This window comes from Oreochromis aureus, linkage group 18 (assembly GCF_013358895.1).
Source record: "Oreochromis aureus strain Israel breed Guangdong linkage group 18, ZZ_aureus, whole genome shotgun sequence".
In the NCBI taxonomy this organism is placed as follows: Eukaryota; Metazoa; Chordata; class Actinopteri; order Cichliformes; family Cichlidae; genus Oreochromis; species Oreochromis aureus.
The window spans coordinates 30,501,996-30,522,410 of NC_052959.1; the positions used below are offsets into that span (position 1 = coordinate 30,501,996).

General features: G+C 41.2%; 1 protein-coding gene across 1 annotated transcript; it reads right to left on the reverse strand.

Annotated features, from left to right (window-relative positions):
• Window positions 1-3,468: 3,468 nt before the first annotated feature.
• On the reverse strand, window positions 3,469-19,672 carry LOC116309840 (zinc finger protein 345-like). The gene is made up of 4 exons (XM_039602010.1): window positions 19,396-19,672; window positions 17,505-17,714; window positions 16,784-17,035; window positions 3,469-5,412 (listed from the first exon to the last, which is right to left on the reverse strand). Exons 1-4 carry the CDS (start codon window positions 19,556-19,558, stop codon window positions 3,704-3,706), a joined length of 2,334 nt encoding a protein of 777 aa, XP_039457944.1. The 5' UTR covers window positions 19,559-19,672; the 3' UTR covers window positions 3,469-3,703.
• Between the last annotated feature and the right edge of the window lie 743 nt (window positions 19,673-20,415).

Consider the following 20,415-nt stretch of genomic DNA (forward strand, 5'->3'; position numbering starts at 1 on the left):
TTGCAGCAAAAGGTGGTTCTACAAAGTATTGACTCAGGGGGCTGAATAATTACGCACACCCCACTTTTCAGTCATTTATTTGTAAAAAATGTTTGGAATCATGTATGATTTTTGTTCCACTTCTCACGTGTACACCACTTTGTATTGGTCTTTCACCTGGAATTCCAATAACATTGATTCATGTTTGTGGCTGTAATGTGACAAAATGTGGAAAAGTTCAAGGGGGCCGAATACTTTTGCAAGCCACTGTATATTTTTGGCATGAGATTATTAGTGATATCCTGGAATAAAGAGAAGAAAATACTTTGATTTAGGTTTGATTTATTGGAAAAACCTTTAGTTTGTTCCAAGACTCCTGATTTCTCTGGTACGGTGCATGAAGAGGAAGTGATAACAATTACAGTATACAAATACATTAATATGAATATCCTACACACGTTCTAAATTTCAATTTTCACGTGGAGCAAATGATCATAGACTATTAGAATAAGGCTGTTATTTAATTGTGGTCACCTCTTCCCCTCTGATAATAACAGCTGTTTGTGTGCTGTGTTTGGATCCAGTGTGATTTTACATGAATATTTTAAGAATTCAGCTCTGGTCTTTGGCTCTGGTGGATCTGACAGTAAAACATCCACTTCAGTGACTGTCAGTGAGATGTTTGTCCATTCCTCTCTTAGAATGTCCTGTAGTTTATCTCTGACACAGCTGCTGTCACATCCTCAAAGTAGCTCAGAGGACGGATATTGATGCTGGATGAGTCTGTAGACTCACTGAGTGCTGACAGTGAGGGGTAGTTGTGTAGAAACTGGATGTGATCCTCTGTGTGTGAGAGCTGCTTCAGCTCAGCATCTTTCCTCTTCAGCTCAGTGATCTCCTGCTCCAGCTTCTCCTCAAGCTCTTTGACTCGACTCACTTCAGTTTCCTGCTGGGATCTGATCTGCTGCTTCACATCAGAGCTTCTTTTCTGGATGAGATGGATCAGCTCAGTGAAGATCTTCTCACTGTGCTCCACTGTTTGATCAGCAGACTGATTGATGGCCTCCACCTCCTGTTGAAGCAGCTTCACATCTTTCTCTCTGTCCTGGATTCTCTGCTGGATGTTTTGTCGACTCACCTCCAGCTCTCTCTGCCTCTCAGTCCTTTCTGCTGCAGCTGAGACTGTGTCGTGTCCTTAACGTTCATCCACAGCCGCAAAATATAACAGATAATCTGCTGATCAGTACAGCAGAACATCTTCATCACCTCATCATGATGAGAGCAAAATACTGGCAGATGCTAGTGCTACCCTTCAGCCTTCTTGTAGATTCACCTATGGTATAAATTTGAAAATCCATGGTGACTTACTTCTTAAGTTATTGCATTCAAACGATTTTCAGAAATTTTATTATTAGATGCACCTCTTGTATGAATGTCAAAATCTTACCTTATCCTTATCACATTCACAATCTTGATAAATGGACGGGCATTAATGGGTGGACCATTTTTCAAAAGAATAATCTTCAAAACTACTTGATGTATGAAGATACAATTTCACAGCAATCACTGTTTATGTTCAAACATTTGACCATAACTTTTTATGCAAATTGAAGGTGAGCAGTAAAAATGTGATGATTTGAGATTTACAGCATCAATGTCCATTCACTCTTAACAACAAGAGAGAGAGAGATTACAATGGCAACTAGTATCCCTGCAACATTCAAAGATGATGACCCAGCACTGCCTAGCAATATGAGACAGCTCAAGTGTTGGTGCCAGGTGGCCGGAGAGGGAGAGCGTGGCCCCAAATGCGAGACACATTACGGACTCAAGAATTGCTTTTCACTACTTTATTGTGTATTTACAATTATGGCAACGTGGTATCAGTCTAGGAGCTCTGGTTCTGCTGTGTGAGTGATAATGAGTGTCAGGGTAAAAGGCACTGCAACAGAGGACAGAAAAGTTAATGATTGGAGGGGAAATCTGAGTGAGTGAACAGGAGAAGACAACTTCTAATCTGTTTTCCAGGCATAATGGAAACCGGTGGGCAGGAGGACAGGCAGGTGAAACGGTGGAAATCTTTCTGTGTGGAGTTTGCATGTTCTCCCTGTGTTTGCGTGGCTTCCACCCACAGTTCAAAGACATGCATAGGATAGGTTAATTTAAAAACCTATAGGTGTGAATGTGAGTGCGAATGGTTGTCTGTCCCTGTATGTTAGCCCTGTGACAGACTGGCGACCTGTACCCCGCTCCTCGCCCTATGACAGCTGGGATAGGCTCTAGCGCCCCCCGCGACCCTGGAAAGGATAAGCGGAAGCGGATGGATGGAATGATGAGTTACAGGTGAGAAGAAAAGGACTGGGCTTCCACCATGGACAGATCACTCTTTTTGGCGGGGGAGAATAGCAGATCCCTGATTGCTGACACCAGAGCCATGACACATGGATTAAAAGAGAGATCTTCTGGTGACAATGAGAAGAATGTGTCAAATGATGGTCAAAGGGAAGAGGTAGAATCAATCAATCAATTAATTAATGAACTCACCCCAACCAAAGAGAAAAGATGAAGAGAAAACACTGAAGCAACTGAGGGGGTTTTTAGTTGTTCAACAGAAGAGAAACGGACCAAACTATATAACAGTTGGAAGACGAAGCAGCCCACACACTGGAGATGGTTCAAAGACAAGATCATCTTTGCAAAAACATTTAAAAAAAATTCACAGAAGGAATGCTGAAACATCAGGTGGCAGAGAAATGGTAAATAGACTGATTCTTATTTAACTCTTTTCCATTCTCTCGGACACCGTTTCTGAACATCAACAGTGAATGCTATTGAAGTCTTTAGAGATTCTACACTGTATGCTTGCTTTGCACAAGTCATGGCCACGCTGTTATGTTCTGAGATCTTTGTTTTCAGTGATGTCCAACATGACCACACCACCTGTCTATATGGCAAAGGAGGTTAATTACATATATCAAATTCACTAAAGATTTTGATACAAATTGGTGTTACTGAAGCCTCTGAGAGGGCGAGGTGTGTTATTTAACTGGATTGCATGCTGTTTTAAATTCATGTTGGGTACCTACTAATAAATTGTGGAGCGCATTAATAAAGTCCACTGTTATGTTTAATTGGCTAACATAATCTAAAAATACCAACCGGTTTTCATGTCACTGATGATGGTATAGAAAAAGTCTTAGACATGCTCTTGGCATTGATGGAGTATGGTGGAGGACTTAGAAACTGAGGACGAGAAATAAAGAAGTCAGCATGATGAAGCTCCCCAAACATGTCAAATCTTTCTGGCCAGTTTAACAGCAGTTTGGAAGTACAGTTAGTTTTTCAAAGAGCAGCAGAATTGGATTGTGGGGTCGCAAATTTTAAAGGCTTTGCAGAATTTCTTCAGGCCGGAAAGATGTTGATTAAGGCTTTTGGAACACAATTTAAACCAAAAGACAAAAATCGCAGGAGATGAGTGAAGTTTGATGCCAACAATTTTATTGAGTTGTATTGGACCGAGACAGTTTTTCGCGTTCTCATGTAAACACAGAAACTTAGCTTCCGAAAACCTTTTGAAAACAAATTTTTTCAAATGCTTAATTCCCGATGATTCAAACACTTTTTCTGTGTTCTACCATCACCCTTTTCTAAGAATGAAGCCTACCATGTAGCATGGTTTCCTATATACTTTTTCCAAGTGTACCGAAGACCTAAAATTTTCATCTCAGGTGCTATAACAATGTGACTTCTCACCTGTGTGAATTTCCATGTGTTCTTTCAAGCTTGACTTCACACCAAATCGTTTCCCACATGTGCTACAACAATGTGACTTCTCACCTGTGTGAATTAGCATGTGTCTATTCAAGATCGACTTCAGACCAAATCTTTTCCCACAGGTGCTACAAGAATGCGGCTTCTCGCCTGTGTGAATTAGCATGTGTCTATTCAAGATCGACTTCAGACCAAATCTTTTCCCACAGGTGCTACAAGAATGTGGCTTTTCACCTGTGTGAATTTGCATGTGTCTATTCAAGTGTGACTTCCGACTAAATCTTTTCCCACAGGTGCTACAAGAATGCGGCTTCTCACCTGTGTGAATTTGTATGTGTCTATTCAAGATCGACTTCAGACCAAATCTTTTCCCACAGGTGCTACAAGAATGCGGCTTTACACCTGTGTGAATTTGCATGTGTTTTTTCAAACTTGACTTCAAACCAAAGCTTTTCCCACAGGTGCTACAACAATGTGACTTCTCACCTGTGTGAATTAGCATGTGTCTATTCAAGATCGACTTCAGACCAAAGCTTTTCCCACAGGTGCTACAAGAATGCGGCTTCTCGCCTGTGTGAATTTGCATGTGTCTATTCAAGTGTGACTTCCGACTAAATCTTTTCCCACAGGTGCTACAAGAATGCGGCTTCTCACCTGTGTGAATTTGTATGTGTCTATTCAAGATCGACTTCAGACCAAATCTTTTCCCACAGGTGCTACAAGAATGCGGCTTTACACCTGTGTGAATTTGCATGTGTTTTTTCAAGCTTGACTTCAGACCAAATCTTTTCCCACAGGTGCTACAAGAATGCAGCTTTTCACCTGTGTGAATTAGCATGTGTCTATTTAAGTGTGACTTCCGACTAAATCTTTTCCCACAGGTGCTACAAGAATATGGCTTCTCACCTGTGTGAATTTGCATGTGTTCTTTCAAGTGTGACTTGTGACCAAATCTTTTCCAACAGGTGCTACAACAATATGGCTTCTCTCCTGTGTGAATTCTCACGTGAATTTTCAAATACATGAGGGAACTCCAATTTTTCCCACATATGCTACAGCAACGTGGCTTCACACCTCTGTGAATTCGCATGTGTGTCTTCATATTTGATTTTACATTAAATCTTTTCCCACAGCTGCTACAGGAATATCGTTTTTCATTTGTATGGAATTCCATGTGTATTTTCAAATGTTCCTTCTGATTAAATATTTTCCCACAGGCGCCACAAGAATGTGACTTCTCACCTGTGTGAATTCGCATTTGTCTATTCAACTTTCTTGTTTTATTAATTTTTTTTCCAAAGGTGCTAGATAAACATGCTGTCTTTGAATTTTGAACTGTCAGGTCTGCTATTATTTGCTCGGACTTATTTCTGTGTGAATTTTCATCCTTGTTTTCATCCTGATCCGTGTCAGGAGAGTTGTTAGAAAGGAGCTGGTCACTGCTTGGTTTTGGTTCACTGTGGTCACTTTCTTCATGAGATGGAAAAGTTGCAGTCGCCTGCTTTCGTGCAAGTGGTTTTCCCTCTTCAGTGGTACTGAGTTCCTCCTGTTCCTCTTTAATCTGTGAAGGATCCTCCTGGTGTAGACTGGAGTTATTCTCCTGGTTACAGACCTGCTGATTTGTGCGCCCCTCCTCATCCTTACAGTCACATTGTGGAAGATCTGAAGCAACAGATTAAAAAAAACATACATTTGAAAAATTACAAGTTAACCATAGCCATTAGCAGGTCTCCACATGGTAAGCATGTCGCACAGATATACCAATGAAAGGCATGTTGGGGGGAGAAGCTGTTTTGCTGAGAACACTCCTGTTGTGTGATCAATTTAAGTTTGGAATTGTATATTCCAAACAGCAGAGCATAAATATTTAACTACATTTATCCCAGTCCGAAATCTATTTAAATTATTTTTTTCATTCCATGCTGCAGACGATACCTGGAATTCTTTAAATTGAACGAAAAAATGAAAATCCATGAGGTGGAAACTTTAAACTCAAACACTTCACTTCTTGCTTTCTGCTCAGTTTTTGTATCATTCAATGGTGGAAATCTAATTCATGTAAATAAAAAGATAACCATACATCAGGGGCGATCTCAAAACAACACAAAAAAGTATCTGTAGGAAGAACTACGAGATTCTCATAAATTTTACTCTGTTGGATTTTGTGTGTTATCAAGTGACTGTGGAGTTTTTGTTTTAATGTGCATGTCTCATCTCAGTAAATATCTGAAACTGGTTCAATTGATTTAAACTGTGGTGTTGAATCTCAGATATGTGATATCAAATAATATAAACAGACTATCCACGATGCGAAAATAAAGACAACATATAATCGGTCTGTGAACGTTCTCAGTCATCCAGGTCATCGTGGTCTAAGGAGCTTGGAAAGAAAAGCATCTGGACTTCTTTAAGTTGCTTGAAGACGTTTCACCTCTCATCCGAGAAGCTTCTTCAATTCTAGGGTCAAATGGTGGAGAGACCCACATTTAAGCCCTGTGGGAGTGTGCCCCCGAGAGCGAGAAAAGGACCCCCTAATGATCCTCTACCTAATCACATGAGCTAAGGTGTGAAAATGGGTGTAGGTCACAATCAGCCAGGGTTTCAGGTCAGCTCATTGTGAAACCTAACCCCACCCTATCATGTGATTTCCTGAGGTCAGATGGCCCAGGATGTGAGTGGGAGTTAAGGCATCTGGGAAGGGATCTCAAAACTGGATTATACATGGCAGACAGTTGGTGTCATAAGTAGAGATGGACCGATTCGATATTACGTATCGGTCCGATACCAACTTAAATTACTGGATCGGATATCGGAGAGAAATAAAAAATGTAATCCGATCCAAAGTATTACAAAATGACCTATTAAATTCAGTTCTTTGCATTCTTTTGGCGGCGAAGAAAAACTCACAGCTCAAAGTGGTCTAACTCAAAAAATGATCTTTATTTTACATTCCCGGAATGGGGACTGAGCACACAGAGACACCAGCTCAAGTCTGAAACAGCAGCAGCCAGCCTGATTATTATATACTCCTCTACACGTCACGCACACTTTAAGTTTCGATCAAACACTCTGCTTGAGTGTTGAAGGGAAGTTATGAACTGTTTCTGGGAGACAAATAACACCAGGATCCTTTTTTTACAGAGCTGACGGCTGGTAACTGTACAGGGGCGGGTCTAGCAAAGTTTTGTCGGGGGCCAGGTAGGGCATTAACAGGGAAAGGGGGGGCTCAAAGAAATACTTTTCTTTGTTATGTCATTTAAAAAATTTGAAAAAATAATTACCTGAATCTTACAACAAAAGTGGTTATCTGATTAAATGTATAGAAATCCATTATTGCATATAGTAACTAATAAGTCTAATATACCCTAGTAAGCTATAGTACTTTTTCCTTTGGGAAGGTACCATCTGTGCAGTCTGCAATTCTGTTGAAGAAAGATGTTGAATCTATTTAATTATTGTAGAAAAAGTGATTTCTGTGCATTTGTTTTACACTTGCATTAAATTAAAGTTGATTACATCGATTAAGGGCGGGGGGTGGTTCCCCAATATTTTTGCTGGGAGTTGGCAATCCTATTAGTTAGGTTGCTTAATATTTCCACTAAGTACTCTTTAAAATACCAGAATAGGGAGGATGGTGTAGGTTTAAATTTATTAGATTGATCAGTGTTGCTGATTACAAAATACGCCATATCGGATTCATATCGGTATCGGCAGATATCCAAATTTATGATATCGGAAATTAAAAAGTGGTATCGTGCCATCTCTAGTCATAAGCCACCGCCTCTGTTCAAAGATGGTCGCTCACAGTGGACATAAATGGCCTCTTTTACTCCTCTTTCAAACCATCTGTCTTCTCTATCCAAAATGTAAATGGTAAATGGACTGATTCTTATATAGCACTTTTCTACTCTCCCGGAGTACTCAAAGCGCTGTATACAACATGCCTAATTCACTCATTCATACAAGTGCAAACTAAACTACATTCAAACACATTCATACTCCGATGTACGCATCGGAGGGCAACTTGGGGTTAGTATCTTGTCCAAGGATATTTGTCATGCAGACTGGGGAAGCCAAGAATCGAACCACCAACCTTCCGATCAGTAGCTGATCTGCTCTACCACCTGAGCCACAGCCACCCCACATCCAAAATGTGAACATTGGCATCCTTGAAAGAGTGACCTTTGTCCTTTAGATGCAGATGGACTGCTGAGTCTTGTCCCGTGGAGGTGGCTCTTCTATGTTGTGCCATGCGCTTGTGAAGTGGCTGTTTGGTCTCTCCAATGTAGAGGTCTGGGCATTCCTCGCTACACTGTAAAGCATACACTACATTGTTAAGTTTGTGTTTAGGAGTTTTGTCAAACTTAACATTGTTAAGTTTGACAAAAGTTAACATGGTGTACTATACCACTCTCATATTTAACTATCAGTAACTATTTCACTCTGGCACTCGCTGCTTTCCTCATCCTCAACTGGTTGCAACAGATGGCTGCCCCTCTCTGAGTCTGCCGAAGGTTTCTTCCCGTTAAAATGCTGCTTTCTCTTCCTACTATTGCCAACTCTTTGCTAACAGAGTGTTATGGCCCTAGCAGGACCTCCTGTGCAATTGACTTTGTGTGGGTGCGTCCTGCCATTTCTCCCACCTTCGGGGTCACCTTTGTTGTACAACTGACTCTAATAAACAATTAAGGTGAGCTCTAGTGCCAGACATCCTTGTTGGCTTTGGTAGCTAGTGAGCTGCGTGTATGGTGGCTGGGTGTTGTGTGATTGTTGTGGTTTCTTTCTAATTTTGTAGAGTCTATACCTTGCAGTATAAAGCCCCTTCAGGACACTGGGATTATTTCCCTATATAAATAAAACTGAATGGAGCTGAGTGAAGGAGGTCATGTTACACAAGCTGAAGAATCATTTATGCACAAATCATAGTAGGAGTTGATTAAATAGGATAGGGGAGACTTTTCTTTAATAATGCCATATGACCTCAGACAAGGAATGAGTGTTTCATGACTCTTAGTGCAATGGAACCCTGTTTGTAAATTTTCTTAATTTTCTTGTCTCGTATGCTTTCATAAGGTCAGTACTGTTGGGGCAGTTAGCATTCTCCTAAAGTCTCTTTGGCTACGTTCACACTGCAGGTCTTAATGCTCAATTCCGATCTTTTGATCAAATCTGATTTTTTTGTCCACTGGTTCACACTACAAATAAAATGTGACAGCAAACTCGCTCTAGTGTGAACCCTCAAAGCGGCCCGCATGCGCAAAAGAAGACGTCACATACAACGCGCTCTGTTTAGACCCAGACCAAACAGTATTGTTTGACTTATGGCCTTAATATAAAGACTTGTTTCGGACTTTACGTTTCCCAATTTTGCCTTAAGTTAAAGTTATTTAGTAATTTACATATGGCCTAATAATGATCCTTATTGCTGTTTTAGAGAGAAGCAGTGCTTCAAAGGATAGTTGCGGATTTCTGTCAGAATCTGCAGATTATACAGTACAAATAAAATGTTCACATTTCTCCAGCGTTGTCTTCCCAACAGTTTCAGTAACATCTACACAGGATGGCCAAGAAGCGTTCGCGATGTCTTATTGGCCCCTTCTCCGGCGCAGATAATTGGCGTCTGTCTTGTGTCAGTGACGTAAAAAACGGATTTAATGCGACTTGACCATTCAAACAGCAGTCGTTTTGTGAAACATCAGATATGTATTGGATTCAGTACCACATACGAAAGTGACCCAGATCAGATTTGAAAATATCGGATTTGTGCCGTTCACACTGTCATACCATGATCAGATAGCACTCTGTACGTTACAGACTATAGATGGCACAATACCACATTTTTTATGTCTGATACAGATACCATTCATTTGGATATCTGCTGATACCAATATGAATCTGATGTAGTGTATTTTATAATCAATAAAACTTTTCTTAAATATTTTGCTGCATTGCGTATAAGTTCAAACTGAAATTTTAAAAAACAAAACACTAAAACTATTCTGTTATATCCTTTATCTTAACCATGCAAATTCTCATGACCATTGATCAACAACCACTGACCAAAACCCACTGATCAAAGAACACTGATCAATGGCCATGAGTACCATTTACAGAGAGTTGGGGAATGGCTGCAATCACAGCATTGTAAGATGGCGAAAGATGTACCCTTAGGCCCCCTCCTCGATTCAGAGATGGTCTTTCCCTTTTCATGTAAATGGCCTCCTTGACTCATGCAGCAAACCAGCGTGCCCTCCTGTCCAAGATGTGTACATCCTCATCCTTGAAAGAGTGTCCACTGGCCTGTAGTTGTAAATAGACTGCAGAGTCCTGGCCTGACGAAGTAGCTCTTTTGTGTTGTGCCATCCGCTTCGCCAGAGGTTGTTTGGTTTCCCCGATGAATAAATCCTGGCAATCCTCCTGGCACTTAACAGCATACACTACGTTACTCTGTTTGTGTCGGGGGACCTGATCCTTGGGGTGGACCAATTTTTGGCACGGCGTGTTTTGGGGTTTAAAAGCCACAGAGACCCGGTGTTTAGAAAAAATGCGTCTCAACTGCTCCGATACTCCTGACACATACGGGATCACTACAGGTTTTCGCTTGGGCAGCGGTTGTCCTTCTCTCCTGGATCGGCTGGAGCTTTCTTTAGGTGCCTTTCCAGCTTTGACAAAAGTCCAGCTGGGATAACCACATTTACTCAGGGCCTTCTTGATGTGCTGTCCTTCTGCCTCCCTGGCCGCTGTGTCAGTGGGGATGGTGTTCGCTCTGTGTTGTAGCATCCTAATGACACCCAGTTTGTGCTCCAGTGGATGATGAGAGTCAGACCTTAGATACTGATCAGTATGCATAGGTTTACGGTACACGTCAGCTTTTAGATGTCCCCCATTACTGATTGACATCTCACAGTCTAAGAAAGCTAACCTGCCACTTTTCATATCCTCCCTGGTGAATTTGATGTGCCGGTCCACCGAGTTAATGTGATCCGTGAAATGTAGTACGTCCTGAGATTTGATTTTCACCCAGGTGTCATCCACATATCTGAACCAATGGCTTGGTGGTGTTCCAGGGTAGGATAGCAAAGCCCTCTTTTCCACTTCTTCCATGTACAAACTGGCCACGATGGGTGAAACTGGGGAGCCCATGGCACACCCATGTTTCTGCCTGTAGAACTGACCCATGTATGTGAAGTAGGTGGAATGAAGACACAGTTCCAAAAGCAAACACACTTGGTCGATGCTGAGAGTGGTCCTGTTGCTAAGGTTGGTGTCATCCTGTAATCTCTTACGGACTACCTCCAACGCTTCCGTGACTGGGATGCAAGTGAAGAGAGATGTAACGTCGTACAAGACTATGGTTTCATTTGCCTCCATAACGACATCTCTCACCTTCTCGACAAAATCCAGGGTGTTCTGGATGTGGTGTTCAGAGCTGCCCACCAGCGGGTTGAGGATCGAAGCCAGAAACTTGGAGATGTTATAGGTGACAGAGTTGGTGCACCCTGTTTATGTATTTTCGGTAAACCATACAGACTTGGTGTAGACTCCCCTGGGTATAGCCTGTGGTATGAGGTTCAATCAATAGCCTTGTCTTGTTCTAACTGCTTCAGACAGACTATCACCCTCTTCCTGTAGCGACTTCCTGGGTCTCGTTATAGGGGCTCATAAGTATTTTCATCATTGAGTAGTGACAAAATTTTCTCATGATAGTCTTTCTGGTTTAGCAGTACTGTAGACCAACCCTTGTCTGCCGGAAGGATGATAATGTTGTTGTCATCACTAAGTGATGTGAGTGCCTTCCTCTCCTCCATGGTGATGTTGGATGCTGGGGCTTTGCATTGCTGAGACAGGCCGAAACTGTCGTCCGTATTTACTCTGCTTCCACTTCTGCAATATTGTTGTTACAAATTGCTGTTTCTGTGGCTGTGATCAGCTCCACTAGCGGGATTTGTCTCGGTGTGACAGCAAAATTCAACCCTTAGCAAGGATGTTTTCTCTGTTTGGGTGAGCTGTCTGTCAGACAAATTCTTCACCCACTTGTCCACATCCTTGGTGTCGCATCCTTGTCTCTTCTGGCCACTGAGGACACTCTCTGTATTTTGCGGTGATTTCCGACATACAACAAGCAAGTCAAACTTCCTTTGTTGCCTGGTCTTAGACTTCTTGTGCTGTGCTAGACGAGCCTTCTCAGTAAAGTTAAACACCTTTTTAAGAGTATTCCCATCTAAAAGCATTGTCAGTCTGTTGGATCCGCTCCTCTTGAGATTTTAGCATGTCGATGGTAAAATTTGTTTGCGTCACCCGTTCATTAAGCAACTGATGCTGTGCCTTCTGGAGGATTTTTGTTGCCCGGAAGCCTTTAACTGAAGAGCTCATTTGCAAACTTTTAGGAGTAATCCTGTTTTGTCGGCATCTGAGGCTGAATCTCAGGTGGTTCCTGTAGTCCGCCATCTTATGTGCTGTTTGCTCATACTGACGTACAAGCTTTAGGCAGTTCTTGCCAAAGTGGGTTAAAACATCTTGATGCATTCTCAATCATCCAGGAAAGTCAATCTCCAAAAGTTGATTCTGTTCATCTGGACGTAGCGTTTTGTGGGAGAAACGTTTCGTCACTCATCCAAGTGACTTCCTTCAGTCTCAGTTGACTGCAGGTTTCCCCAATCTTATAAACAGTACATTTGCATAATGACTGAAACCAGCCCACTGAAGGAACAATGGTCTGAGTACTCACGACAGCTTCGAGCTTCTCCAACATCTTATCCGTGCTGGGTTCAATGAGCACATTTTGAGAAGTCACGACTAGTCCCATCATTTCAATCACAGCAGGGAGCTTTGTGGGGTTTTGAACAGCCGTTTTCCGCTTTCTTTAATCTTCGATAAGCCAGGGCCAAGCCAGCTCCAATCAGCAAGAACCCCGTTATCATGGTTCTGAAAAGCTAGGTGTCTTCAATGTCTTTGATCGACTGTCCCGCCAGGCACACGACCCTCCAGTTCCTCCACTTGTCCATCGTGTATCCAGCAGGGAACGTCCCTCCCGGACATTCGGGCTCTCCTGAACTCAGGCTTCTCGTTGAGAAGAGGGTGTCAATTGCATTCAGGGACCACTTGATCAAATCCATAATCCTCTTTTAGGTTTTAGAGAACAGGCTGTGAAAGTCTTCCAGAGTAAAAAGTATAAGTAGACAAGACTAACCAAGGACATGAGAAGCCAAGCAGGAAAGATAAGGAAGAGGGAGAAAAAGTGCGACCGCCTTTGTCAAGAGCCAAAGAGAACTCATTCCCTGAAAAAAATACACTGCACCCAAAATATTTCATAGTTCAGCAATGCTGATCAATATAATAAACTTAAACCTACACCATCCTCTCTATTCTGGTTGTAGGAGCCATTTTTGGGTTTATACCTTATGTTGCCGCTAGAGGTCACCTTTTTCTGTTTTCATATGGCTGGTTCATATAAAGGTATTTAAGGTAGACGCACGTAATTGTGCATCCAAAAAGGACAAGATGAGAAGTGCTGAAGTTATTGGACTGTTTAATTAATTCATGCATACCAGTGACATTGGGTCACCCCTCGTTAACAACCACCTCAGTGGCTTCAAGCGTAGGCTTAGCCTCCTGGTATTTTAAAGAGTACTTAGCAGAAATATCAAACAACCTAACTAATAGGGAACCATCCCCCATCCTCTGCCTCATGATGCTTAATCGACACAATAGACTTTAATTTAATGGAGGTGTAAAACAAATGCACAGAAATTAATTATTTTTCTACAATAATTAAAAAGATTCAACATCTTTCTTCAACAGAATTGCAGATTGCACAGATGGTACATTAACAAAGGAAAGAGTACTATAGCTTACTAGTAGTGGTGCAATGGATCACGGTTGATCCGTAATCCGAACCGATCCCACTCCACGGTTCGGCACGCATGTGATACAAAGATTCAAAAAAGAAGAAAAAAGTATGTGTATGGTGCGCGTGGTCAGTCTGTCAAGCGATAGCTATGGTCAGCGCAAGCGGTCCAAGTGGATGAGCAGAGGAGTTTGCGGTATTTAAGCAGCCCTGTGCTGCCCAGTCCAACTGGGCTAAAGCTATTACAAAAGCTATTGGGGTGTTTAGCTGCAGACAGGAGGCCGTATTCCGTTGTGCAAAACAAAGGTTTTAAACTAGTCAACGCGTTAGTTGCCGCATTGATGCCGTGCAGCCCCACGCACGGGGCGATCTGTGGTAACTAGTTAACGGAGATTTGCCATGTTAATGCAATTATGGCATTAACGTCATTTTAACGAGATTTACGCTGAAAGCACTAGTTTAAACTATGATGAACGTGCTTGAGCCACGCCATGATATCCAGTCGCGCGTCCACTTCAGTGACAAGATCGCTCCAAGCATGTATGAGCAGGAAAAGTTTAAAGTTATGGCTGAACTGTCCCAGGCATCTTCTGTTGCCCTAACTACAAATGGGTGACAGGGCAACAGAAAGCTACGTGACCGTGACCGCTCATTATATCACAGCGGAGTAGTAGATACAAAGCGCTGTACTGCCCTATATTGCACATTAATTAGTTTTTATATAATTGCGTGTAATGAGTCTTGAGTTGAATGTTTTAATAGGCAAAAAAATACTTAAGTAAATGGCAAGTTAAATTTTTGTCTTCTTTTTTTTTCTGCTGATCCAAAAATTGATCCGATCGGTGACGGAAAAAAAAGTGATCCGATCCAAACCGTGAGACTTTTGATCCGTTGCACCACTACTTACTAGGGTATATATTAGACTTAATAGTTACTATATACAATAATGAAATTCTATACATTTTACATCAGAAGAAAACTTTGTTTTAAGATTCAAATTATTATTTATTAAAAGCTAGACATGTTGAATGACAATAAGAAAGAAAAGTATTTCTTTGTGCCCCCTTTTCCCTGTTAGTGCCCCAGCTGGCCCCCTGGCAAAACTAGACCCGCCCCTGCACAGTTACCAGCTGTCAGCTTCGTAGAAAAGGATCCTGGTTTAGAAAGTAATATTAAAGAAATTCTAACAACAGCTTAGCAAGCTTAAACGTGCCGCTGTTGTTTATCCACTGGTTTCCTCTTTCTGGCGTAAAGTGGGTAATAAACAAACAAAAGAAACAGGACTCGTGACAAAAAACCCGATCATTGACCAGTTTCATGATTGATGTAGCAACAGGAGAGGGAGAGAGAGAAAGAGGCAGTCGCTCCACATATCGGTTGTTAAGTTAAACGTGGGAATGCTTTACAAAGATTCAGAGTAGAACTTACACACTTGCTTTACTTCTCTGGTATAGCTTTCTCTGAGATGAAATGCAGGTTTGGCAGCGAGGCTCCAAATGCTCAACCAGAACGCCGACAGGTCTTGCGTGCCACAGCCGCTCTATCATGTGACGCATACTGCTCCGACGTGCTAAGGTCATGAGCTGGGTCACGCCATGTCGCAAGTTTTGTGAGGTGCTTTTGTGATATTTATTGGATCGGATTACATTTTTTATTTCTCTCCGATATCCGATCCAGTAATTTAGGTCAGTATCGGACCGATACCGATACGTAATATCAGATCGGTCCATCCCTATTACAGACATTCATCAACAGCTGCCTCCAACAAGTCCTCTGCTCTGTTGACCAGAAAAGATTACAAACTGTGGACAAGAACAAACTAGGAACCAATAGCAATACCAATCTTGAAAAGAAAGTATTGTTGGATTGGCCTCACCCTCAGAAGTCCACCAATAACATCACTACACAGGCCTTGTGCTGGAATCCAAAGGGACAGAAGAAGAAAGAAAGATCCAGAAACACATGGCACAAGGACACAACTATCATAGTGTTGTGTGGTTTGTTAAAAGCGTAGTTTCAAATTGATATTACATTTTTAAATTGATCGTTCAGCCCTGATGGGGATAATTATTTTATCCTCAAAAGGTTCAGTGGATGTACTCAGTCATAATGTACAGGGGCGCCTCCAGAATTTTTTCATGTGGGTGGCCATATGGGGGCTACTGAAAACATTGAGGTGGCACACCAAAAGCATAATTTAACGTTTTGTTTTTGTTTTTTTATATGATTTTGTCAAATATAGGCCACTTGAAAAATGTGGCCAAAAAAAGAAAGAAAAGAATCACATGCCTATTCATTTCCTGTTATTAAATGTGATATTGCCTAGTTTGTCCCTCGCAGCTGCAGCTCGTGAGGGACAAACAAAGTGACAATGCGAATGACAAAAAATGTATATGCAGGAATAAATAACAAGGTAATGTTTCAACTCATTGTAGGGAGGCTTCCTCTCTCTTGGGCTCAAGTTTATTACAATTATGACCAACATAGGACAGTCCTGACAGGGGCGACACTGGGAGGGCTAGACATTTTGGCTCTTAGAATATTACTTCAGTTTCCTTATTGCAGTTGGTGCTTAGAATCGTCATGTGTCTCTATAACCCTGGACCCAGTGCAGGTGGTGGGAGACAGAAGGACTCTGGCCAAAATAACATCTCTGATGGACAGAGTCTCCCACCCCATGCATGGAAATGTTGCTGAACTGCAGAGCTCCTTCAGTGACAGACTGCTGCATCCTAGATGCATGAAGGAGCGTTCATGCAGGTCCTTCCTCCTGCAGCTGTCAGACTGTGCAATCAGAACTGCTCCCAACAAACATAGATGTTTACATCAGCACTGTAACTGCAATAAGTTAATTAACCGATTCGCACTACAACCTGGCTTGCCTCTTATCTGTAGTTATTTATATTTAATTTAATAACTGTACAGTACTCTCTGTATATAGTAACCATATTCCTTAATGTAAATATGTAAGAAAAATTCTGTATGTTTCTGTTCTGTGTCCTGTGTACTGTTTGTTTGTATATGTGTCTTTTTGGCTGCTGTTACAACCAAATTTCCCCTTGTGGGACAATTAAAGGATTATTCTATTCTATTCTATTCTAACATATCTCTGAGGTGTGATTAGGATCCAACATGAGTTAGATTCAGTTTTGTATTAAGAAATCTATCTATTAAGGTTTTGCATACCTATTCTGTGCAACTCTACTTCAGGGTTCCACATGATGCCCAGCTGCTGCCTGGTCCAGATGGTGATGCCTTTGGTTTCCTGCTTCAGTGCAAGCTGCTCTTCTTCCTGATTGATGGAGATTTCCTCTTGTTCCTCTTTAGTCTGTGGAGGATCTTTGTCCTGTTGGTCCAGACTGGAGTTCCTCTCCTGGCTACAGACCTGCGGGTCATCCAGATCCTCATTTTCCTTACAATCATGTTGCTGTGGGAGGTCTTGACGGACACAACACATAAGAAAAAAGTTACACTGTGAGCATGTCTCTCAGGTATGTGAGCGATATTTAAGGTGCACAAGTGTTTTAAATATTATCTCTCATGCGGTGAACAGCAAAGAATTCTGTTTACATGCAGAAAGTCATCATTTATGAGGCGTACAACTTGGTTCTTGTGGCTAATGAGCCACATTTTTCATTGTCTCAATGTTTTTCCTATATTCTGAGTACAGTTCTGCGTCAACTTGACTTAAATCTATATGGAGGAAATGTTTGTTTTTTATCACACAAACACAAGATTTTAAACCCAGTTTTTATTTTACTGTGCTAACAGAAAAAACGTCTTCAGTGAGGTAGTATGCCAGACGGTAATACATGCCACGTGTCTTTATGATGTCATCACGTGATGTTTTGATATGAGTCATATTCATCTCTGTATTATGAAATCTGTATATTACAGTTTTACATACCTACTGTGGTCTGCTTTACTCCAGATTTCCACAACACATGCAGCTCTTCTCCAGTCCACACATTAATGTCTTCAACCTCCTGTTCAAGCTGCTCTCCTTCCTCACTGCTGCACATTTCCTCCTGTTCCTCTTTAGTCTGTGGAGGCTCTGGGTCCTCCTGGTTGAGACTGGAGCTCCTCTCCTGGTCACAGAACTGCTGATCATCCAGACCTTCATCAACAAAGGGACACAAGAAAATAGTGACTAATGTGATGATAAGAAAGATAAAGAAAGATTAAAAGGGGTCACCTATTGAGAATTTAGCTTGTGGTTTCACAGTCTCTTGCATTCTTGCAGATGTTGCCACAGAAACATTCACTCATAGTCATTTGTTCATTGGGTGATGTTGATAACTTTACAGCTGTCTGGGGTCTAATTTTTAGATTTGACTGCCAGTGATCATCACACACTGTGAATAAACAAACAAATCAACAGCAGCATGATCTGAATATGATCATGAAAGCTTAAAGTATTTTATGACGGCAGGTAAGATATGCTATTAATGCTAATCTTTTAACATTTTACTAATAAATAAACACTCACTGGTTACTTAATAATGTACATATTGCTAATACTAGATTGGAGCCCCTTTCGTCCTCAGAGCTGACTTAATTCTTTGCGGAGATTCAGCAAAGTGATGGAAACGTTCCTCAGATATTTGTGGTCTATATTGACCGGAGAGCTCCACACAGCTGCTGCATATCTGTCAACTTCACATCCATGATGCAATTCCACCACATCCAAAGGTGCTCTATTGGATTGATAGCTGGTGACTCTGGAGACCACCCGAGTACAGTGAACTCACTGTCATTTTAAGGGCACTGCATATTTAGTCTTTTTCGGACTACTCTCTGTAAATCATACAGATGTTTGTGCTGGAAATTTAAACAGATCAGCAGTTTCTGAAACACTCAGATCAGCCAATGTGGCACCAACACCCACACCACGATCAAAGTGATTTCAATCACCGTCACTGATCGCTACATGCTGAAATGCATGGGCTGCTGCCATCTGAGTGGCTGATTACATTTTGGATTAAAGAGTAGCTGAACAGGTGTACCTAACAAAGTGGCCGTAAGTATGTTTACATAGATGCAGTGTTAGGGAGTAATGGCATACATGTACCGGCGTTATGCATTTAAAATACAAAACATGAGAAACTCAAGCAAAACATGCAATAAGAGACTCTAATGCAAGTGTCCCGGTAATGTTGTTGGCTTACACAATGGACCCAGCAAAAAAAGCTGCTCTCTGCTCTAAAAGTCTCACCTCCAACCTAAAGAAACATCTGGAAGTAAGTTCTACTTAAAAGACTAAGACCAAAATCTCATATCCCAATATAAGACATTTCTCATGATTATTTGCAACTAGCAGGTTATTAATGTTATCCATCAAGTCTAACCGCCTGAAGTCTATGAACAAACCTTAGCTCACGCCAGCTAACAATGTTAGCTCGGTGGTGAGTAGCCTCCATTAATAGTAATAAATCACACAGCAATAGTACATTCATGTAGTTTTAATAAGCATGACAATATATCAAGTAATCCAAAGTATTCAGAATACGTTACAAACATTGAGTAACTTAACGGAATACGTTACAAACCCCATTTTGGGCCATGTATTCTGTAATCTGTAGTGGAAAACAATTTAAAAGTGATCTTCCCAACACTGCATAGATGTAACTGTGGTGTAATATTATTTTAAATCAATGTATTTATTCTCTACTGATTATCAAATGTCAGAGCTCTGTTTTCTATCCTCACATTCCAAATGCTTCCAAAGCACCTCCAGGAATTGTCCACATGCCCACGTGAATCACACGCAACCCCCACACCTTCACAGATTTACACACCTGTATTGTGTGACTTTATCCCAGGTCTGATATCAAGCAGTCTTAGCTGACGGATCTCCTCCTCATAGCGGACGATCGTTTTTTCAAACTTTGATAAGATTTCTTCTGCAGCAGTAGTTAACCTCTCCTTGATAAACTCTCTCAGATGCTGAACTGAAGACATTATTGCAACAACAACCGATACCGCCAAACCAACGTCTCCAACCTTAACTCGGGATCGCGATAGAATTTCTGAGTGGCGCCATTGCCGCTATTCTTCTTCTGTTGTACTTACGGTAGACTGGAGATACCAAAGGCGTAATACTGCCCTCATCAGGTCAGTCCAACAAAAATCGAATCCTGACAAAGTCTGGTACTTGATTTAACCATGGTACTTTAACCATAAATTCTGGATAAAGAATTTATGGTTCCCAATGATCCAAGTTGAAGAATGACTGTAATGCCCATCTCTCACAATTCACTATGCTTAAGGTCTCATTCTGGGGACCATCAAAACATGCTTTTCTGACTTACATACCTCACATCACACTGTTCCTTCATTTTCATCACAGCTGTAGTAAAGTACGGATGCTTTGTTGATAGTAAGGACAAAAAACATATAAAATAAGTAATTTTTAAAAAAAACATTTTATCTGATTTTTAATGTGTTCAAGTTAAACAATGCTGCTTGGTGATTCTGTGTCCCAGATGTTTGTTCTTATCAACAATCCTGTTCTGTTTTAAAAACTCAGATTCTCTCAGACTATTTATATTTTTGGCATGAGATTATTAGTGATATCCTGGAATAAAGAGAAGAAAATACTTTGATTTAGGTTTGATTTATTGGAAAAACCTTTAGTTTGTTCCAAGACTCCTGATTTCTCTGGTACGGTGCATGAAGAGGAAGTGATAACAATTACAGTATACAAATACATTAATATGAATATCCTACACACGTTCTAAATTTCAATTTTCACATGGAGCAAATGATCATGGACTATTAGAATAAGGCTGTTATTTAATTGTGGTCACCTCTTCCCC